Below are 23828 nucleotides of genomic sequence, written 5' to 3'. Positions count from 1 at the left end.
TTGAATTCAGGCCAGAAACAACCGTTTGTCTGGTTGCTCTGGTTGACCGGTTAGTGGCAAGAGCTTAGACCCGTTTGTAGCTATTTTCACGAAACAAACCCTGCCAACCACACTGACCTATGGTGCGAATGCCATGTGATCGTGTTGTGGCGGGGCGTAATATGTTGATAATTAATTGTACGTTAATTGCGATGTCATTGATGACGACAGGTATGTTTAGCGCCATGTGACGTCCACCGAGCCAATTTTGACTGAATTAGGAAAAGAGTTGTGAAGAGAAGATGTGACAAAATTGAGCACCTTTGTTCAAACCAGCTTCTTCATGATGCTAAGAATGCAACTGTTCCTATTCAATAAAGGACGACATATTCAAGAAGTGTATAAACTAAATATAAGATAATTTAAACTTAAAAGTCATAGAAATCAATAAGATGATTCAGATATTTTATTAGAACAGCAAAATTGTTGTATATTGATGAGAAATTGTCTAATCTAAAGCAAGCAAGGTGTAGAGTTGTTAAAAAAAGAATTCCCCAAAACATACGGGAAGTGATCAATAGTGCTCCAAAACGATGTCTGGAACTCACGTGCATGCGAATTAGCAACCGGTTTGATCCATCACACGCCGTTTGGTAAGACCATCTGATCTAATTTCTATATAAGATCACCGATCGTTCAACGTGCTTCGTTCAGTTGTCCGGTGCGAGCTGTTCGAATTTGTGCAAGTAGACATTTCGCGGGACTGTGAAAATGGCTATTTCCGATCGGTTCAGCTTAGCTCTTCTGGTGGTATTTGTTTTTGCGGCAAGCTCCGGTAAGTGTGCTGTAAAGTTTAATGTGCTATGTGATGTAATCTCAGTAGAGCAAATTTAAATCTGTGATCAAAAACACCCACTCTAAAAATCTAACAGGCAACCTCATCAGGCTAAGATGTGTGTTAAAGAAATGTGAAATTGAAAACTGAAGATTGCCTGAGGCCTCTAACTGGCATGGATAATCTTACATATTCAAATGTGGTGTGATAAACGAGCTAGTGCCAGCAGTGACTTGCATTAGCGTTCGGCCTTGCATAAGGCCGCCAGTGTGGCAAGGTCGTTCGATCAATCGTAATCAGTTGGCACGATCCGGACATTCCAACGTCCGAAGTCTTCACCCACCCAACAATGGCGCACCTTTACCCCAGGGTTGGGGATAATTAATAGAATACTTTTACCTCATTTACCAGGAACGGTGACCATTTTGTCATGCCGTGCCGTGTCATCCACTCACATACTCCACGGTCCAGGTGATTGATGAACATTCGCTTTAAGGGCGCAGAGACAAACCCGGGACCCCATTTACTGAGTTCCAACAGGGTCTCCGCAAGCTGTTTGCCATCGGTATCCAGCGGTATGACATGCTGTCAACATTTCTCAAAACTTGTTTTTTTTTTCTTTCCTGTTCCACTTCCCGGTGGACAGAGGTTGCTGCTAGTGCCCGAGTGAAGATTTGTTGTGGTCTGATAAGAACGACATTGCATTAACAGCGTGTACACAACGCTCGTTAAAATGAGATTGTGAGTGAATGTATAAGGCTAGTTGTGTGTGTTTTTTTATCTATCGGGAGGATCTTCGGCACCGACAACACCTGCCAGCAGCAAATGGTTGTTTATTCATGCCACTGTCACCATCGGAATCCCACCCGCTATATACGGGCGATGAATTTTATGATTGAAAAACTGTTAGCACATTCAGCGTTTGACCGGTATGGATGTAAAGAAAATAAAGCCACTTCGTTAGATGGTAGTCCAGTGGACAGTTGGCTGCACCGTGGGTCGATTATCCTCACATTAATAATTCATGCTTTCCGGTTAGCACTCATCATGCACTTCGTTCAGAACAGCCTGGATAAACAACCGCGCAGTGGTTATTGAGTAATTCGGTTCTTCCCCATGTATAGGATGACGGTCAATTGTTTATTCTCCCAGGAATTCTCCCGGAAAATGTTTTGTTTATGTGCCGTAGCTGTTCGCTCGTCAATATATTCAATTATTTTATTAAAGGAATTGAACATCATGAAGTTGGACGAAATGGGAAAAGTCGAATTACTGAATAACCTACCACAGCTATATATCACAGTATGAACTAAAGCTTCCTATAGAATGTTCCACAGAATGGTTTAAAATAGAATGTGCGATAATATATTGATTAGCAAAATCTTATTTCTCACAACAATTTCCATTCTTTTTCTGTGTTGCAAAATAAAATTCGACCTTTTTGCATGTACAGGGTGTTCAATAAGTTTGAATGTACATTTGGCATATCAAAGTTTTTTTCCCCCTTGTTTATTTTCTGTTCTGAAATTGTTGTCAGCTTTAAATACATATATTCCATTAAAAATGTGCATAATGTTGACTTCCTGTCAGTCTGTCAGTCAGCTCTTTCGGAGGGATCAGCACAAAGAGGATGAATCGTGTATAGATGTTCCTCTTTTGGGTTAAGAATTCTTTTTTTCGACGAGACACTACACGTGCTGCAGCGATTTGGAGCAGTTCAAGACGGTAATTCTCAAATATCGGTACTCTCAAAGTGTATTCGACCTTATTGAACATTGAACACCCTGTACACTTTTACATTCCATCACAGCACATTCGAGAATTCGATTACACTTGTAACGGTGCGATCGACTCTATGGATTTCCACTCAAATGTCGACCCAAAACGTTCACCTCACCGCAAACAGTAATGAAAATTTCACTGCTCCATCACGCATTAATGATCAAATCGCAACATATTTTGTCCGCGAGTTAGTTCCATGAGGTCGATTTGGGCTCGGTACGGGTCACGGTTCACGCAATGGTGGAATCGAAACCAATGGGAGACCTCGCACAGGGGAGTGCAGTGTTGTTGTACTGACTGATGCGTGATTTAGCTACACAAGCACAATGAATTGGAATTTATGTATCACTCTCCGCAGCCACGGTTTGCCATAAAACGGTTTTACACCAAAATACCAACGTGCCCTACCTTCGCAGAACTCCGGTGGGAATAACGTTACAACTCCCTCCCCGACCCTGACGGAGTAGAACAATAAAAGTATACCGTGACATTGGGACTAATTGCTGAGTATGTGCGTCACTCATTTATGAGACGCACTGGGGAGTGATTAATTTGCACGTTACAATTATGGGTTCAATTTTTGTTTGGTATAATAATTGGTGAATTATTCACGACCTACCTGGGACCTATTGAGTCCTTTGGGAAACGTACTAATTTTTCCTTACTCTACGTACTTACGTATCGGGAGCAATAACCACTATCTTGGCCTGTTGCAGGAGTCCTCCAAACCGCTCACGGTCGAGCGCCGTCGTCTGCCAATCCATTATCCCGGCCTTTCTGGTGAACGCAACAACGCCATCATTCCATCGCAATTTGGACTCCAGCTCCTCTTTCCATGAGGATGACCTAAAAGGATTGGGTCGTCCTGTGTCATTCTTATGACATGCCCAACCCACCAAAGCCTGGTGGGCCAAATCCGCTGTACGACGTACAGCACGTAGAACTCGTCATTATAGCGGCTCCTCCAAGCAGATGTCTCTCTCTAGAACTCAACTTTTCATTAGTTTTAGATCTGTAAATTGTACGACCTGGTAGCAATAGAATGAACAATTTCAAGAGAACTTAAATATAAAATTCTGATGATTACTAAGTGCCTGTACATGTGCCTGCTCTTTCCAGTAAGTGCACTTCGTTGCTACACCTGCAACTCCAACGATAACTCAGAATGCTTGGCACCACCGACAACCTTTACTGAGGAGGAGTACCGGGACAATCGGTCCGTACCGGCCCGACTGCTGGTCGAGTGTCCACTTGATGAGCAGGGCCGTGAACCATTCTGCAGAAAGTTCGACCTGTACGGTGAGTTGGTTGAGGTCGCGTTGGTACGTTCGTATAAATGAGTGATCTTGTATTCTCCCTCTGATTCTAGTGGACGGTGGAAACTTACCGGATCACACGCGGATATTACGTGAGTGTGGTTACGAACGGGGCCACCGACCCTGCTATTTGTTCGAAAACGGTGGCCACACAGAACACGTGTGCCAGTGCTTCACCGATGGTTGCAACGGAGGCTCGCAGCTCACCGTTGCTGGAGTGCTGCTTGCGTTCATTTACACCATACTGTTGCTAGGATTCAGGCAACGCACACTGTGATCGCTGCTAGATGTATAACCACCCCCACACCACGCCCGGAAAGAAAACAATGCGCCGAACCGTTTAGACTGTCAGTCCGCTTGCTTGGATGGGAATAAATTTGCACCACACCGACCTGGTGCCAGATTGGCTCGATCGAGACGGAATCTAATTTGACTTTTGCGCGTTTCGCAGGATAATTTCACAGTTTTCACACACGCGTACGAACGAAGCGGACAAAACTATGTATAGCAACCGAACGAAGACGGCATGAGGGTGGAACAAGAGCGTCTCATCAGCAATTCAAATCGGTTTTCACTGGCACGCCATACCGAAGTGGATGGCTGCTTGGTTCTCATTTCGCGATTTTCACTTTGTTTGTGCAGAGTAATGGATCGATCGACCCCCGGTACACAAAACCTGTCCCTGTGATGCGTACTACAGCCACCGTTACGGTAAGTAAATTTTAATGGAGCCAAGTCCTCGAAGCTATCGGAAGCTAATACGGGCTGCGTTCTTCACACCGAGATGCCTAGGGATATTTTGAACAGACGAAGACGACGAACAAAATAAAAATGAATAAAAAAAGGAAAAACAAATACCCCCAGTCTCCAGTAGTGCTCCTCGTACCGAGTAGCATCGCTCCTGTGGGTACGATTTATTTATTTTCTAGTGAACAGTTTTTTAAAACTTCCACGTTCCGGCGGGGTAATGGGTGCCGCTACCACCAAACACAAATTACACCTCACGATGATTGAAATTGAAAAATGTTTGAACATATATTTTTCCCCTAATGCCCTAATGTTTCACCATGAAGGATGAGAGTTCCATTATTGCTAAAGCCATAATCTTTGTGGTTGACGAACCGATGTTGCTTCGGGTTGCAAAGAAACGCTGGATGCCAATAAGAGAAGACACCTTTATGGTTCGCGGTTATCAAATTTTCTATAAGAATGGTAAGATCAACTGAGCAATATACAGGTTTTAATGCAAGACAAACAAACCCGATAAACAAAACGGAATTTCGGCAAGATAAACCGTTTGTAACGTCAGCCGGGTGCGATTAGTGCTTGGTGACGAATTTTCACAACCGTGTGCCAATGGAGTCGAATTAGAAGTCGTCCGCTTGACCGTGCTGCCACTTACCCTGCCCGATGGACAAACTCATTATCACGTCTTTCAAGTTTTACCTTGCCGGAGCGTGTTAACTTTACACGAGTTGTAGTTTGTCGGGGAAAATAATTTTCGGCCCCGGCGTCCCGAAAATTAACATTTTTCCTCTACCCTGCCGGAAAAGTTTTCTCTTGGCCAAAACGAAAAGAACGACCCCCCGAACGATGGTTTCGGGCAAGCATTTCGCTGGGTTGAAATAATTTCCGGTTGTTATGCAAATTACTTTATTTCCGCGTTGGGTGAGAGTGTTTTGGGTGGCAGGCGGGAAGAAATTAAACTTTCCACCACTGGTGAGCAACGAAGGTGGGAAAGGCAGGCGTGCTCACCGTCAAGCAGTTATAAGCATTGATTGTGCCCTGGTTGGACTTGTTGCAACGTGAGCGCACGCTGTTAGTTCATCACCCTGTGCAGGAATGCGTTACAGCTGTAAGCGGTTTTCATGACCTAGAAGGGATGAAGAAATGTGCAGTTAGTTGGGAAAATGAACATCACTGCACGGGGGTGGGGGGAAAACCGCATTACCGCGGTGAAGGTGGCAAAGGATAGAAACCCGAACCCGCCCACACTGAAGCCATAGTTGCGTTGAGCATTCTGTAGCATAAACAGCATATCCTGAAGATCGCGGCGATTCCACAGCTGGTACCACTGGTTCGTGTACACACCGGTACTAAAATCGGCCGCCTTGCTTACGACCAGCTCGCCACAGTAGCAGAACAGCCATACCTTGTTGACGTTGGTCAGTAGCATACCGTAGGAACCGTTTATAAACTTTATCTGAATGTGAAACAATGACACACAGATGTGCACGATCGAGCAGAGAATTTGTATCAGGTATACCTCCCGGTATATGCTGGAACATCTGGCAAGGAATCTATCAAAACGCAGCTATTAACTTGAAGATCCACTTCACATTCCACCTCGAATAAAGACTTACTTCGAAAGGTCGGTGTGCAATTCAAACACCTTCCGTATTAATCGTCTTTGTTCCTCTGCATCATCGGGACTGAAGAAGACAAAGGAGTAATAAAAGTAAATATAGAGCGCTAAAAGAAAAGGCTTTAACACTGTTACAATACACTAAATGCTGTGCTTTTGCCTTTCGAATTGCATACATTCACATCGTCTAGCTTTGTTGCTACAGCTCATACAGGCATCTGTTATTTACCATTCGCCTATGCGACGCACATATTCGATAAGTATCTCCAGTTGTGAGGCCGAGTAACACACAAACAAATAAAATGGTCCATCTAGTCCAATAAACACCAGCGCGACCCAGCTTCCTTGCACAATCTGGATCAGATAGTTGATAAGGTACCAAGGATGTTTATGGTAGTCCACCAGCGGTATTGAAAAGCCTACTGGAAGAATACGCTCTTGGATGCCACCAACCAGCACTGGATAGGATAGCAACATTATGCATGTGGTAAGATACGACAGGATCGTGATGAACAGAAGCTTTCTGTGTGTGCCGGAAGTAAAAAAAACCCTCTAGATTATGTAATGATACTTACAAACCACTTGTTATTGTATTACCTTGCCAAACGCTGATACTTCTCGCAGATTCTGGCCTCCATCGGACCATTGAGGTGACTACGATCGTTTAGCACCGTGCGGATCATCTGAGCGATCTGCTTCCGCCGGTACGCCATACCGTTGAGTTTGATGAACATCTCAAAGACACTCACAAATGCCGACACGCTCAGTATGACCGCGTCGAGATCGTTCCGGTAGGACACTGCATGCATTACGATGATAACCAGACAAAGCGCAACTTCCGACTGGTAAAAGCGAAATATGGCGGTTGGGATGGGTGCCACCAGGAAGTCATCGTCAAATATGCGGAGCAGGATAACGCTGAGGCACCAGTGAAACACGTCGTAGATTCGTTTATAGTTAAACTCCAGATATTGTTGAGACTTTCGAAAAAAGAACATCATCTGCACGGGGTTAATAGAACTTGCTGATCGAATAACGTCCAACACTAGACTACAGTGCAGTGTATTGCCAATACACGTGATGGAGTGCGTCATTCCATCTTTCAGTTAAAAAAAAAAACAAACGTTGAATTGCATAAGCATTCTTCCGCTCATCATTTTCTGTGGAATTATTTTAAATGGGCTGCCACGGTGTCAGTATTGCATACCAGTAGGGGTGTGCATCCTAGAGAAAAACCCAGAACGGAAGGTGTTCGATTGGTATACTAATGGCTCAATTACTATGATAATAATGAACGCAATTGAAGCCTGTTCTATATTTACTTTGGAACACCATCATTCAATTTAATGGTTGGAAAATAATCAATTTGATGTAAATATTGATATGCAAATGGCACAAGAAACATTGAATTTAGGCGCGGATTTATTCTATTGATCGGTAACAATTCATCTCAATGCAAAACTTTTTAAAACAAAATAATGATTTTACTACCATCCTTAATAAATTTCTTTGCAAGTAGTTAAACACTTTCAAATACTTTCCCCACACCAGCCAAATTTCTTATCAGCGTAAGTTAATTTGCGCCCCATTCCGTTCTGACGGCCGTCTGTGCTGATGAGAATTAGTATTTATGGGAAAACTACCCCATTTTATGACTTCATTAAAACTGGCGACATTGGCTGGTAGTTGGCATTTTTCACCATCCCACTTCTATCATTTGGCCGACAGTGTCGTTCACGCGAATGGACATAAATTTTCGCCTGAAGAAAGTTGGTAACAGAACGAAAAGCCTAACGGACTGACTGGTGCTGGTTGCAAATTTAGGGCAGTAGCAAACGCTTCACATACTACGGTACCCAGTCATGTGCAGGAACCGGGCCCTTTGGGCGATAAATTTTCATCGTTCACCCTCGTGTTCGTCAGTCCGGATGAGATTTTCGTACCGGCTGCTGCAAGCTAACTAGAACGCACGGCCTTCGCACACTTGCTCCACTACGCTATGTGGATGGTGGATGAGCAGGAACTAATTTTCTTCATTTGGGAAACTAGCTACAAGTGCGGCTTAATCCTACACTGCACTGGGAATAAGGCGCAACCAATATGGTGAATGGGCAATGCGATATGGGGCAGTGAACCAGCAAATGTTTAATCAAACATATCTGGCTCTGGATTTATGATGGTGCAGCTGGAGCATAATTGAATTGCGACTTTGGTGTTCTAGCATCTGTAAAAGGGATGTGTTGGCTGTTGATGCAGAAGGAAAAAAACTAGCCAGGGCACTGTGCAACATAGAAACACACCTACAGGGCACCGGAAAATTAAAGCCTCCATTAAAAGCACCCGTTGCTAGGTGTTCCGGCGTTTATTAAAGTAGATAAAATGCAGAAGAAACACACCGCCAGTTTGTTTTGCTGAGAAAAACCAGTCTTACATGAAATACACTTTTAATTAAAGTTAATTAATAGAGTCACTTTACCATCGAGCGATTCGTTTGCTCGTTTACACAGACAACCATTCCACCCATTGAACTTTCATTAAACTAAACCAAAAACTTTAGTCGAAATTTATTCCTTCGTGTTGGAAAATGAAATTACAAAATTGTATTTGCAGGTCCAACTTTTCACCAACTTGTTTCGGTGGCTTCGCCAAAGAACAGCACCCATACCCGCTCTGACTTATTGCAAGCACCACCAGTGTAAAGATCAGTGCAGAAGCAGAGTGCAAAAGTTCATTACAGAGTTGCATAATTAAATGGAAGCAAATATGCAACCCAAATGAAACCGAATGGGGCTACCACTTCCTCCTTCAAACTACTATTTGAAGTTGATACGTACGGGGTACGTGAAAGGGAAACATTTCACTGCTGGCTGAGGTCAGTTCTAAACTACCCGTACTCAACCGGAACTCTCTCGAATTGAGTGAGGTCAGCAAACGCACAACCCACTTGATTACGCACCGTAATGCACTTTTTGAACTGTGGCCAATTTTCTTTCTTTTGTCCACCGCGGTCCTGTAGTGAGCACCGCGCCCGATCGTATGGGTTAAGCCAAATGGCGTTCCACTTTCACATTGGTCGACGTTGCACAGTGAGAAGGCGAACGATAAAATGAAATGAAGCATAACGATTAGTTTAAAATCTCGTCGCAAAACAATCCTTCAGCATCCTTTTTTCCCGTTGAATAGGTTCGCATTTTAACGCGCGCATCAACACGACTCGTCACTTTGGCCACATAAACCTCGCCGAGAACTGCTCACTCAACCGTGGCTGGCAACGCTGGCCAGTGCATTTCACACAATCGATGAAAAATGGAAAGTTTTATCTTCGTTCAGTTTTTAGTCCACCGACGGTTGTTACGATTCGGTACGCGCGAGTAACACAGAAGGTGGTTATTCTTCTAAACATTGCATCCATTGCATCGTGTCTCACATCCCTGCCGAGGGATGGGCTCCCGTTCCTGGGGAGCACACCGTCAGCATGTTGCTCGCTGTCGTCGCATCGCGAAATAAATCCATCCGACCGTTCTCTGCCCTCCGAAAACAGAAAGGACAATAATAAAAACCGTGATGTTGTCGACTAGCCGCCCGGAGCGGAATGGTGGGATGAAAATAAAAGTTTTGTGGGCGCCATCGTGACGCATCAAATCTGCCATTTTCGCCAGCGTGGCGCCTAAAACCAACCCCACCTAACTGTCTCCTTACAGACCACGGTTTTTGCCTACCCGTATGGGATTTTGTTGTTGTTTGTTGTCGTCGTCGACCACTGTCGAGAGCGTATCCGGGTGGTTTGCTGACGTTTTGATTGGTGCCGTGACCAGGATAGGATAGTGAGATCCCACCAAACATGGCCGGTACCACCGCACGGAGTACAATTTATTTAATCTCGATATTGAAGCAAACGCTTTCATCCCTGAGCAACGGCATGAATTCTAATTCCCATTGGAGAACCTTCGGACCCATTGTGTGATGTTGGTGGTTTGCCAGTGTAATGCACACTATTGACGGGTTCCCGTTTCTCCGCAAGCAGAACCAATATCCGGTGAAGATATCCATATCAAAGCGAAAATAAAATTATCAAATTAAGCTAACTTTTGCCTAGCGCTCCATTCCGGCTCACTCTAACAGTTCCTAGTTCAAAAATTCATATTCCATTCAGCGTACATCTGTATATATTAAACATTAGCTACTCCGTTTCTTATTATCTTCCAAAGCACGGACCAGACTTGAGAGAGTGCTAGTAAGGGAACTTTTTGCCTCGCGCTGTAGCGTTGCATTCTTTTTATTCCGCTTTTTTTTTGTTTTTGGTTACAGAATAAGCAGAAAACAAACCCGGAAATAATGCTTTCGCTTGCTGTAACACTGTGAGTAGCTACTTCCGGGGACGTGGGAAAAAGTTTTGATTTCGATAAGGTTCCGAAGCGTTTGACCCCTTTTTGTGTGGTGTGTGCAATACACAACTGACAACCGGAAGACGTCCCGATTCGTACGTACCGGCGGTATTCCACTTCTAACGCGGAGGTGCGCATCAAGAAACAGGAACGAGAAAAACACACTACCTTAAAAATAGTTTTCTTCAAACGGAAGCTTCAATATTGAAACGAAACAAACAAGTTGTTCGGTTTTTTTCTGCAGTCGAGGAGAAAGATCTTAGCTCTGCGCTATGTACTTGGACATGAAGTCACAAATAGTCACCGAAGCGCAGAGTTCACATCCTTCCTGTCTTTTGTCTGGATGTTTGGATGTGCCAAACAACCAGTTGATTAGCACCGGGAAGCAACGGGCGCAAAATTCCAATCATCATGGACCTTTCCCAAGCTGAATGGGAAGCCACGAGGAAATCAATGAGAATGAGACACACTTAACAGTAAAGCAGGAAATCATCACCCAACAATACAACAGGATTAAATGTTCCAATTCGGCAACGCCATCCAATCAGCCACCGACGGACAACTCTTCATGGCCGTTGGAGTTATTGGTGGGAATTGATACCGCACAATACAGCAATTGTAATTTGTGTTCCAAAGCGCCATCTTCCACAAACAAGCTGTTGTCAGCAGTTTTTCATTGCCAACTGCGTGCTATTTTCTCATTCGTTGGTAAATGATGCCGTCGCGTTTGAGAAAGCGATCTGACACCTACCACATTCTGGCTGACCGCTTGACAAAGCTTTCCACTGAAAGCAAGGGCGGCGCTGGGCGCACATATCGCGATATCCCTACCCAAACACTTCCTCTGTGCAACAACCTCAAGAACACGACGAGAAGGACACTGCCAGTTTTGTTTTCTTTCTAACGATTTGTGTCTCGTCCCGAAATCGATTCTGTTTCGGATTACAGAGCTTCCTTTCATCTCCTGTTCACCCGTACCGTTCCAGTGTGATAGAAAAGAAAACTCGTTTCCGAAGGAGTCCGAATAAGAAGGCAACAACACAAAAAAGGAAGCTAAATGAAAAGCAGCATGGTAAGTTTTAATTGGATTGAAAGAAAATGCCGTAGCTTCTTGGTGGTTATGTGTGTGTTGTTTTTTTTCTCTGTGTCTGTTTTTCCCAATTTGCCCACAAGTTTTCACAACACAAAAAAACAACACCAAACACGGATTGTGTTGAATTTTTCGGTGCTCAAGTCGTTCGATCGATTGTTTTACGTGCATTGGGATAAATAAAGGTGAAAATACAACACAAATGTATACACGCTCAGTATTACAATGCTTGCTGACCGGTAAGTTCCACACTGAAGGAGCTCTGACGTGCTACTGCAAATAAAATAGGCGATGGGATGGTACGAGGGAGGGTGTTGAGTGAGTGAAGGTTTCTAATTTCGCGGACACGGCAAAGAAATTGCTTTGGTTCGTAAATTTGGTCCGGGTCTAGCATCGAGTACTTGGAAACATGCAATGAAATATTTCGTTCCGTTGTAATTGGTTACATAAATTCATAGAGGATGTGGAATAATGTGTAGAGTTGTGTTGTAGTGATGTTAAAGTATAGTCACACAAATAGACGTGCTCAATTAGATGAATAACCTGGGTATTGAGGCCCTAGAAGTGAGACAAAGCGAAAAGCGCAGTAAGAAGGGGCCCCTGAACTCACTTTGAATCATCCCCAGGGTAGTTCTTGCACATATTCAAAATATATATTCAAAAGTCGCATCCGGGCCAAGAATAACAGGCCCCTAGACCAAATCCTGAGGTTGAGGTTCTTTATCGTGCTGATAAGGAAGAAAAGAGGAAAGCCTTAAAATACGCAAAATTCATGAAGAGGACAGATGTATCCAGATTAAAACATTGAATTCTGTAGCATAATATACAGTTTCGCTGTAATGATAAGTGTTATGAACGATGCAAAAAAGATCACACCGTGCAGTGAATTAGTTCGAAGATTAGCCTGTTAAGTCTAAGTAGACTGTCCACATCGAGAGAGCACCCGAAAGAATTAGACTAGGATACAGTTGTACTTGGTACTGCTTGGTAGACGATGGTATTTCGTCCGAGGTCGGTGGTCGAGGTACTGTGACAGCAAGTCAAAGTCCTGCAAATAATTTTTAAATATTCATAAAACTTCGGCACTAGATTAGATCTCAGATCCAGCATCCCAGCTTGATGGTCAGCTTTTACGATCCTATCAAACGAGCAACAGCACTTAACGAATTATTCATCTCAAACTGTAAGGTTAGGGCGCACCAGCGGCGGATCAAACGGTAGGCGGAGTAGGCGGTCGCCTAGGGCCTCGCCGTGTTGGGGGCCCCAAACAATTTGTGCCGTTTGTGCGAGTTTTGGAAATTTAGCAGCAGAGTTAATTTATAGCACAAAATCTAATTAAAAAGGAAACAATTTGATCGAAAATATCCTTGGATTTATGTATCCTTGGTTATATAAAACATTTGTTTCTATTTGACTAGCTATATCGGCCCGGTTACACGGCTACGCAAGAGAAGTATGCAGTGTACTCAAACTCCTTCTTCTTTATCGGCACGACATCCTCAGGATATTGAAGTCTACCATTTCTGGCTTTTTTTAGACGATTTTATGAGATACCAAACGAGCCAAACAACGTCACGCTGAACATGTCAATATAGTCCCCAAAAACCCTGCAATAATAGCCAACGTATTAGAAACTCTTCTATCACGCGCAATGATAACACGTGAGAGCGGCTCAGCAATATGCATACTGGAGGGGAATTGATGTCAGCTCCTGTTTTGGATGCTCTCTTGGTATCGGAAATCTGAAAACAGCCGGTTTTGTATGGAATTTCGTATCAGCCGACGGTATGCAGCTGATTATCTCAGCTGTGCATACACACGCAACACAAAACCACACAAGGCGATCATACCGAATAGCAAACAGTTCCCCTCGCCTGAGAGAAATGTGGATACAGATCACACACGCTACACATAGCCACACACGGCGATCGTATCGCTCGCTCTCCACGAATGGTGAGAGCGAGCATCGATCCCGCATCGGATGCGAGCACCGCATGATAAGACTCTCGCGTGATAAGCCAGGTATGCGAATGAGAGAGGGGATTCTTCATCTTGAAGAGAGCGATGGTGTGCGTTGCAGGGTTGGCGTCGTATGTATTGACAAGTCCAGTTCGGTGTTGCTTTGTTCGGGAAAGGCTATATGCGTTGACAAATTCGGTAGGGCTATCGAATGACCGTCAAATGTTGTTGCTGGCAACGATAACTTGCCAATGATATATTATATTATATGAGATATATGAGACAATTATATGAGATACCAACCGAGTCAAACATCGTCACGCTGTACATGTCAATATAGTTCCCAAGAACCCTGCAAAAATATCCAACGCAGGGGAAACTCCTCTCTCACGCGCAATGATAACACGCGAGAGCGGCTCAGCTATATGCACGCTGGAGGGGAATAAATGTTACCTCCTGTTTTGGATGCTCTCTTGGTGTAGGAAATCTGAAAACAGCCGGTTTTGTATGGAATTTCGTAGCAGCCGATGAAAAGTTTGGGCGAGGATGCCGTTTCATCCACCTTCCTTACCCTAGCGATCGCTCTCACGGGTTTGATGGTATGCGATGCAATACGGATGGGGAAATTTATTCCACGCCTTGTTTACACTAGCGATCGCTTCACGGGTTTGATAGTATGCGATGCAATAGTGATGGGCAAATTTATTCCACACTGCAGGTGTCACCGCTTGAAAAACATGCTTTCACTCAAAATTAACCACGTTAATTAAATAATACACCCAAATAATTATACTTACATATTGTTTTATCAATAAAAATACTTTCGGATGCTGCTTGTTGCGAAACGAAAATCGCGAATTTAAGAGTCGAAAGACAATAATTAATTTGCATTGCTGTTAGTATTTTCAGTTTTGCATCATTTATTTGTTAGTTCGTTTTTTTATTACACTCTTGCTTTTCCAACAAAGTAATTTTGCTTTGTGTTTCGTTCGTATGCTTAATGAATATGGTAGTTTTTCACATTACTTTCGATTTGTGTTGTAGTGGTCAGGGTGTGTTTCGGCATTTATGCCTCAATTTCGACAAAATATATCTCATTTATCCAACTTGTGATGCTAATTGTGATGCTTTTAAATATTTGCATGACCGTGCAGGAAAACTTCTACTAACGCAGGCGATTTATTTGTTCGGGAGTTGTATTTTGTTCCTTCTTATGTCAGCGCTTCTTCTTATCTTATGTTACATAAAAAACGTTATTTTTCACAAACTTTGTAATAATTTTATCGCAACAATTTTTGCTCAAACTAGAACCAAAACAAAGCCGCTGTTGATTATCTCAGATCTCCATACACACACACAGGGGGAACGTACCGTACAGCAAACAGCAAACTAATTGTGTGAGCAAAACGTGGGTGTTGCCCACACACACGCAACACAAAACCACACAAGACGCTTCTTCTTATCTTATGTTACATAAAAACAACGTTATTTTTCACAAACCTTGTAATAATTTCATCGCAACAATTCGTGCTCAAACTAGAACCAAACAAACCCGCTGTTGATTATCTCAGTTGTCCACACACACACATACACAGGGGGAACGTACCGTACAGCAAACAGCACTACTCGCGTGAGCACAATGTGGCTGTTGCCCACACACGCAACACAAAACCACACAAGACGATCGTACCGAGGACCACACAGTTCCACTCGCCTGAGTATAATGTGGATACAGATCTCATACACGTTACCCAAAGCCAAACATGGCGATCGAATCGCTCGAATGGTGTGAGCAGGATCAGCTGTCGATGCTAAAGCCGAGCTCACTACCGCGCGAATGAGAGAGAGGATTTTCCCCTTAAAGCGATGCAGGGTTGGCGTCGTCTGTATTCACAAGCCGTACTCGGTGTTGTTATGGTCGGGAACAGCTAAGCTAAGCTATAATATGCGTTGACAAGTTCGGTAGAGCTTTCGGCTGACCGTTAAATGTTTTTGCTGCCAAAGATAACTTGCTGAACGAGTCAATTATACGAGATACCAAACGAGCCAAACAACATCACGCTGAACATGTCAAAAAAGTCCCCAAGAACCCTGCAAAAATATCCAACGTAGGGGAAACTCCTCTCTCACGCGCAATGATAACACGCGAGAGCGGCTCAGCTATAGGCACGCTGCTGGGACAACATGTTACCTCCTGTTTTGGATGCTCTCTTGGTGTCGCAAATCTGAAAACGGCCGGTTTTGTATGGAATTTCGTAGCAGCCGATGAAAAGTTTGGGCGAGGATGCCGTTTCATCCACCTTCCTTACCCTAGCGATCGCTCTCACGGGTTTGATGGTATGCGATGCAATACGGATGGGGAAATTTATTCCACGCCTTGTTTACACTAGCGATCGCTTCACGGGTTTGATAGTGTGCGATGCAATAGTGATGGGCAATTTTATTCCACACTGCAGGTGTCACCGCTTGAAAAACATGCTTTCACTCAAAATTAACCACGTTAATTAAATAATACACCCAAATAATTATACTTACATATTGTTTTATCAATAAAAATACTTTCGGATGCTGCTTGTTGCGAAACGAAAATCGCGAATTTAAGAGTCGAAAGACAATAATTAATTTGCATTGCTGTTAGTATTTTCAGTTTTGCATCATTTATTTGTTAGTTCGTTTTTTTATTACACTCTTGCTTTTCCAACAAAGTAATTTTGCTTTGTGTTTCGTTCGTATGCTTAATGAATATGGTAGTTTTTCACATTACTTTCGATTTGTGTTGTAGTGGTCAGGGTGTGTTTCGGCATTTATGCCTCAATTTCGACAAAATATATCTCATTTATCCAACTTGTGATGCTAATTGTGATGCTTTTAAATATTTGCATGACCGTGCAGGAAAACTTCTACTAACGCAGGCGATTTATTTGTTCGGGAGTTGTATTTTGTTCCTTCTTATGTCAGCGCTTCTTCTTATCTTATGTTACATAAAAAACGTTATTTTTCACAAACTTTGTAATAATTTTATCGCAACAATTTTTGCTCAAACTAGAACCAAAACAAAGCCGCTGTTGATTATCTCAGATCTCCATACACACACACAGGGGGAACGTACCGTACAGCAAACAGCAAACTAATTGTGTGAGCAAAACGTGGGTGTTGCCCACACACACGCAACACAAAACCACACAAGACGCTTCTTCTTATCTTATGTTACATAAAAACAACGTTATTTTTCACAAACCTTGTAATAATTTCATCGCAACAATTCGTGCTCAAACTAGAACCAAACAAACCCGCTGTTGATTATCTCAGTTGTCCACACACACACATACACAGGGGGAACGTACCGTACAGCAAACAGTACTACTCGCGTGAGCACAATGTGGCTGTTGCCCACACACGCAACACAAAACCACACAAGACGATCGTACCGAGGACCACACAGTTCCACTCGCCTGAGTATAATGTGGATACAGATCTCATACACGTTACCCAAAGCCAAACATGGCGATCGAATCGCTCGAATGGTGTGAGCAAGATCAGCTGTCGATGCTAAAGCCGAGCTCACTACCGCGCGAATGAGAGAGGGGATTTTCCCCTTAAAGCGATGCAGGGTTGGCGTCGTCTGTATTCACAAGTCGTACTCGGTGTTGTTTTGGTCGGGAACAGCTAAGCTAAGCTATAATATGCGTTGACAAGTTCGGTAGAGCTTTCGGCTGACCGTTAAATGTTTTTGCTGCCAAAGATAACTTGCTGAACGAGTCAATTATACGAGATACCAAACGAGCCAAACAACATCACGCTGTACATGTCAATATAGTTCCCAAGAACCCTGTAATAATATCCAACGTAGGGGAAACTCCTCTCTCACGCGCAATGATAACACGCGAGAGCGGCTCAGCTATAGGCACGCTGCTGGGACAACATGTTACCTCCTGTTTTGGATGCTCTCTTGGTGTAGGAAATCTGAAAACAGTCCGTTTTGTATGGAATTTCGTAGCAGCCGATGAAAAGTTTGGGCGAGGATGCCGTTTCATCCACCTTCCTTACCCTAGCGATCGCTCTCACGGGTTTGATGGTATGCGATGCAATACGGATGGGGAAATTTATTCCACGCCTTGTTTACACTAGCGATCGCTTCACGGGTTTGATAGTGTGCGATGCAATAGTGATGGGCAATTTTATTCCACACTGCAGGTGTCACCGCTTGAAAAACATGCTTTCACTCAAAATTAACCACGTTAATTAAATAATACACCCAAATAATTATACTTACATATTGTTTTATCAATAAAAATACTTTCGGATGCTGCTTGTTGCGAAACGAAAATCGCGAATTTAAGAGTCGAAAGACAATAATTAATTTGCATTGCTGTTAGTATTTTCAGTTTTGCATCATTTATTTGTTTGTTCGTTTTTTTATTACACTCTTGCTTTTCCAACAAAGTAATTTTGCTTTGTGTTTCGTTCGTATGTTTAATGAATATGGTAGTTTTTCACATTACTTTCGATTTGTGTTGTAGTGGTCAGGGTGTGTTTCGGCATTTATGCCTCAATTTCGACAAAATATATCTCATTTATCCAACTTGTGATGCTAATTGTGATGCTTTTAAATATTTGTATGACCGTGCAGGAAAACTTCTACTAACGCAGGCGATTTATTTGTTCGGGAGTTGTATTTTGTTCCTTCTTATGTCAGCGCTTCTTCTTATCTTATGTTACATAAAAAAACGTTATTTTTCACAAACTTTGTAATAATTTTATCGCAACAATTTTTGCTCAAACTGGAACCAAAACAAAGCCGCTGTTGATTATCTCAGATCTCCATACACACACAGGGGGAACGTACCGTACAGCAAACAGCAAACTACTTGTGTGAGCAAAACGTGGGTGTTGCCCACACACACGCAACACAAAACCACACAAGACGCTTCTTCTTATCTTATGTTATATAAAAACAACGTTATTTTTCACAAACTTTGTAATCATTTTATCGCAACAATTCGTGCTCAAACTAGAACCAAACAAACCCGCTGTTGATTATCTCAGTTGTCCACACACACACATACACAGGGGGAACGTACCGTACAGCAAACAGTACTACTCGCGTGAGCACAATGTGGCTGTTGCCCACACACGCAACACAAAACCACACAAGACGATCGTACCGAGGACCACACAGTTCCACTCGCCTGAGTATAATGTGGATACAGATCTCATACACGTTACCCAAAGCCAAACATGGCGATCGAATCGCTCGAATGGTGTGAGCAGGATCAGCTGTCGATGCTAAAGCCGAGCTCACTACCGCGCGAATGAGAGAGGGGATTTTCCCCTTAAAGCGATGCAGGGTTGGCGTCGTCTGTATTCACAAGTCGTACTCGGTGTTGTTTTGGTCGGGAACAGCTAAGCTAAGCTATAATATGCGTTGACAAGTTCGGTAGAGCTTTCGGCTGACCGTTAAATGTTTTTGCTGCCAAAGATAACTTGCTGAACGAGTCAATTATACGAGATACCAAACGAGCCAAACAACATCACGCTGAACATGTCAAAAAAGACCCCAAGAACCCTGCAAAAATATCCAACGTAGGGGAAGCTGTTCTATCACGCGCAATGATAACACGCGAGAGCGGCTCAGCTATAGGCACGCTGCTGGGACAACATGTTACCTCCTGTTTTGGATGCTCTCTTGGTGTCGCAAATCTGAAAACGGCCGGTTTTGTATGGAATTTCGTAGCAGCCGATGAAAAGTTTGGGCGAGGATGCCGTTTCATCCACCTTCCTTACCCTAGCGATCGCTCTCACGGGTTTGATGGTATGCGATGCAATACGGATGGGGAAATTTATTCCACGCCTTGTTTACACTAGCGATCGCTTCACGGGTTTGATAGTGTGCGATGCAATAGTGATGGGCAATTTTATTCCACACTGCAGGTGTCACCGCTTGAAAAACATGCTTTCACTCAAAATTAACCACGTTAATTAAATAATACACCCAAATAATTATACTTACATATTGTTTTATCAATAAAAATACTTTCGGATGCTGCTTGTTGCGAAACGAAAATCGCGAATTTAAGAGTCTAAAGACAATAATTAATTTGCATTGCTGTTAGTATTTTCAGTTTTGCATCATTTATTTGTTAGTTCGTTTTTTTATTACACTCTTGCTTTTCCAACAAAGTAATTTTGCTTTGTGTTTCGTTCGTATGCTTAATGAATATGGTAGTTTTTCACATTACTTTCGATTTGTGTTGTAGTGGTCAGGGTGTGTTTCGGCATTTATGCCTCAATTTCGACAAAATATATCTCATTTATCCAACTTGTGATGCTAATTGTGATGCTTTTAAATATTTGTATGACCGTGCAGGAAAACTTCTACTAACGCAGGCGATTTATTTGTTCGGGAGTTGTATTTTGTTCCTTCTTATGTCAGCGCTTCTTCTTATCTTATGTTACATAAAAAAACGTTATTTTTCACAAACTTTGTAATAATTTTATCGCAACAATTTTTGCTCAAACTGGAACCAAAACAAAGCCGCTGTTGATTATCTCAGATCTCCATACACACACAGGGGGAACGTACCGTACAGCAAACAGCAAACTAATTGTGTGAGCAAAACGTGGGTGTTGCCCACACACACGCAACACAAAACCACACAAGACGCTTCTTCTTATCTTATGTTATATAAAAACAACGTTATTTTTCACAAACTTTGTAATCATTTTATCGCAACAATTCGTGCTCAAACTAGAACCAAACAAACCCGCTGTTGATTATCTCAGTTGTCCACACACACACATACACAGGGGGAACGTACCGTACAGCAAACAGTACTACTCGCGTGAGCACAATGTGGCTGTTGCCCACACACGCAACACAAAACCACACAAGACGATCGTACCGAGGACCACACAGTTCCACTCGCCTGAGTATAATGTGGATACAGATCTCATACACGTTACCCAAAGCCAAACATGGCGATCGAATCGCTCGAATGGTGTGAGCAAGATCAGCTGTCGATGCTAAAGCCGAGCTCACTACCGCGCGAATGAGAGAGGGGATTTTCCCCTTAAAGCGATGCAGGGTTGGCGTCGTCTGTATTCACAAGTCGTACTCGGTGTTGTTTTGGTCGGGAACAGCTAAGCTAAGCTATAATATGCGTTGACAAGTTCGGTAGAGCTTTCGGCTGACCGTTAAATGTTTTTGCTGCCAAAGATAACTTGCTGAACGAGTCAATTATACGAGATACCAAACGAGCCAAACAACATCACGCTGAACATGTCAAAAAAGTCCCCAAGAACCCTGCAAAAATATCCAACGTAGGGGAAACTCCTCTCTCACGCGCAATGATAACACGCGAGAGCGGCTCAGCTATAGGCACGCTGCTGGGACAACATGTTACCTCCTGTTTTGGATGCTCTCTTGGTGTCGCAAATCTGAAAACGGCCGGTTTTGTATGGAATTTCGTAGCAGCCGATGAAAAGTTTGGGCGAGGATGCCGTTTCATCCACCTTCCTTACCCTAGCGATCGCTCTCACGGGTTTGATGGTATGCGATGCAATACGGATGGGGAAATTTATTCCACGCCTTGTTTACACTAGCGATCGCTTCACGGGTTTGATAGTGTGCGATGCAATAGTGATGGGCAATTTTATTCCACACTGCAGGTGTCACCGCTTGAAAAACATGCTTTCACTCAAAATTAATCACGTTAATTAAATAATACACCCAAATAATTATACTTACATATTGTTTTATCAATAAAAATACTTTCGGATGCTGCTTGTTGCGAAACGAAAATCGCGAATTTAAGAGTCGAAAGACAATAATTAATTTGCATTGCTGGTAGTATTTTCAGTTTTGTATCATTTATTTGTTGGTTCGTTTTTTTATTACACTCTTGCTTTTCCAACAAAGTAATTTTGCTTTGTGTTTCGTTCGTATGTTTAATGAATATGGTAGTTTTTCACATTACTTTCGATTTGTGTTGTAGTGGTCAGGGTGTGTTTCGGCATTTATGCCTCAATTTCGACAAAATATATCTCATTTATCCAACTTGTGATGCTAATTGTGATGCTTTTAAATATTTGCATGACCGTGCAGGAAAACTTCTACTAACGCAGGCGATTTATTTGTTCGGGAGTTGTATTTTGTTCCTTCTTATGTCAGCGCTTCTTCTTATCTTATGTTACATAAAAAAACGTTATTTTTCACAAACTTTGTAATAATTTTATCGTAACAATTTTTGCTCAAACTAGAACCAAAACAAAGCCGCTGTTGATTATCTCAGATCTCCATACACACACACAGGGGGAACGTACCGTACAGCAAACAGCAAACTAATTGTGTGAGCAAAACGTGGGTGTTGCCCACACACACGCAACACAAAACCACACAAGACGCTTCTTCTTATCTTATGTTATATAAAAACAACGTTATTTTTCACAAACTTTGTAATCATTTTATCGCAACAATTCGTGCACAAACTAGAACCAAACAAACCCGCTGTTGATTATCTCAGTTGTCCACACACACACACATACACAGGGGGAACGTACCGTACAGCACACAGCACTACTCGTGTAAGCTAAACGTGGGTGTTGCCCACACACACGCAACACAAAACCACACAAGACGATCGTACCGAGGACCACACAGTTCCACTCGCCTGAGTATAATGTGGATACAGATCTCATACACGTTACCCAAAGCCAAACATGGCGATCGAATCGCTCGAATGGTGTGAGCAAGATCAGCTGTCGATGCTAAAGCCGAGCTCACTACCGCGCGAATGAGAGAGGGGATTTTCCCCTTAAAGCGATGCAGGGTTGGCGTCGTCTGTATTCACAAGCCGTACTCGGTGTTGTTTTGGTCGGGAACAGCTAAGCTAAGCTATAATATGCGTTGACAAGTTCGGTAGAGCTTTCGGCTGACCGTTAAATGTTTTTGCTGCCAAAGATAACTTGCTGAACGAGTCAATTATACGAGATACCAAACGAGCCAAACAACATCACGCTGAACATGTCAAAAAAGTCCCCAAGAACCCTGCAAAAATATCCAACGTAGGGGAAACTCCTCTCTCACGCGCAATGATAACACGCGAGAGCGGCTCAGCTATAGGCACGCTGGAGGGGAATAAATGTTACCTCTTGTTTTGGATGCTCTCTTGGTGTAGGAAATCTGAAAACAGCCCGTTTTGTATGGAATTTCGTATCAACCGGCCACAAGAGGCCCCTGGCGAAATTTGACCGCGAATTACCCGTAGGATGATTCAAAGTGAGTTCATGAGCCCCTTCTTACTGCGCCTTTAGCTTTTCCTAATTTCAAGGGTCTCAACGCCCCCCAATTCATCTTTTTTAAAATAAGAGGCCCCATTTATAATTCCGCCCTGGGCCTCCAAGGGGATTGATCCTCCACTCCGCGCACAGAGTGCAGAGCGCGGAATATATTGCTTGCATATTGCTATAACATTTTATGAACACTAAAGTAACCGATTTCAAGCTAGGATAACGTAAAAATCCTAATACTAGAGCACACAGAGTATAAAAAAGACTTGTTCATGCAAATATGTTCAAAGTATTATTTGGCCTTATATACTTAAATTGGGTGCTTTTTAGCTGAATTAATTTATAAGAGTTCTATGGCTTGTACACGTCATGTAACTGATACCGAGCAATCAATTTCATGGAACGCTTTCGCTAGACATACCTGTCTTGATTGAAGAGTAAAGTAACTGGATGTAATGTCACTAAATAATGAAGGATCTCTAAAGACTTGCTATCGTGATAATTTGTTTAAAGCAAAAATAATATTCATGTTAGTCTTGCGTTAAACATTGAGACCAGTCTAACCAAGAGCTGATCTCATGGAAAGTCTTAAACTTGACATCTTAAGTCTTATTGTTCAATGCACTTCCTAGCTTCCCCCTTATTTTTAAGAAGTATTTGCCAAGCATTATTATTATGCCAGATAAATATGATTGGTCCTCTTAAAACGAGGCAATATTACAAACGGAGACATATAATTCCCTTCACAAATCTTACCATGAATCACAAGTGCGGGCGGATAAGGCAATGATGAATGACCCTTTAATGTCCAGACGCTGAGACGCTTATC

General features: G+C 42.8%; 2 protein-coding genes across 2 annotated transcripts; one reads left to right on the top strand and one right to left on the bottom strand.

The window, feature by feature from the left end:
* The first annotated feature begins 3696 nt into the window (after nucleotides 1–3696).
* On the top strand, nucleotides 3697–4189 carry LOC128305934 (uncharacterized). Its single transcript, XM_053043575.1, has 2 exons — nucleotides 3697–3895; nucleotides 3966–4189. Exons 1-2 carry the CDS (start codon nucleotides 3697–3699, stop codon nucleotides 4187–4189), a joined length of 423 nt encoding a protein of 140 aa, XP_052899535.1.
* Nucleotides 4190–5731: 1542 nt separating this feature from the next.
* LOC128305933 (odorant receptor 4-like) lies at nucleotides 5732–7371 on the bottom strand. The gene is made up of 5 exons (XM_053043574.1): nucleotides 6875–7371; nucleotides 6507–6800; nucleotides 6276–6344; nucleotides 5864–6212; nucleotides 5732–5785 (listed from the first exon to the last, which is right to left on the bottom strand). The coding sequence occupies exons 1-5, from the start codon at nucleotides 7369–7371 to the stop codon at nucleotides 5732–5734; spliced, it is 1263 nt and encodes a 420-aa protein (XP_052899534.1).
* Between the last annotated feature and the right edge of the window lie 16457 nt (nucleotides 7372–23828).

The sequence above is a fragment of the Anopheles moucheti genome, chromosome 3 (assembly GCF_943734755.1).
Source record: "Anopheles moucheti chromosome 3, idAnoMoucSN_F20_07, whole genome shotgun sequence".
NCBI classification, from domain to species: Eukaryota; Metazoa; Arthropoda; class Insecta; order Diptera; family Culicidae; genus Anopheles; species Anopheles moucheti.
The sequence above is the reverse complement of the archived record's forward strand: the minus strand, read 5'-3'. Positions and strand labels throughout refer to the sequence as shown.

What these genes read in the sequence shown, in the direction of transcription:
- LOC128305934 (XM_053043575.1), top strand. Translation starts at nt 3,697, where the DNA reads ATGTGCCTGCTCTTTCCAGTAAGTGCACTTCGTTGCTACACCTGCAAC. An exon ending in CAGAAAGTTCGACCTGTACG is followed by an intron (nt 3,896 to 3,965) that starts GTGAGTTGGTTG and finishes CTCTGATTCTAG; the next exon opens with TGGACGGTGGAAACTTACCG.
- LOC128305933 (XM_053043574.1), bottom strand. Translation starts at nt 7,371, where the DNA reads ATGACGCACTCCATCACGTGTATTGGCAATACACTGCACTGTAGTCTA. An exon ending in TTGCACACCGACCTTTCGAA is followed by an intron (nt 6,213 to 6,275) that starts GTAAGTCTTTAT and finishes GCGTTTTGATAG; the next exon opens with ATTCCTTGCCAGATGTTCCA. An exon ending in CCTTTGCCACCTTCACCGCG is followed by an intron (nt 5,786 to 5,863) that starts GTAATGCGGTTT and finishes CATCCCTTCTAG; the next exon opens with GTCATGAAAACCGCTTACAG.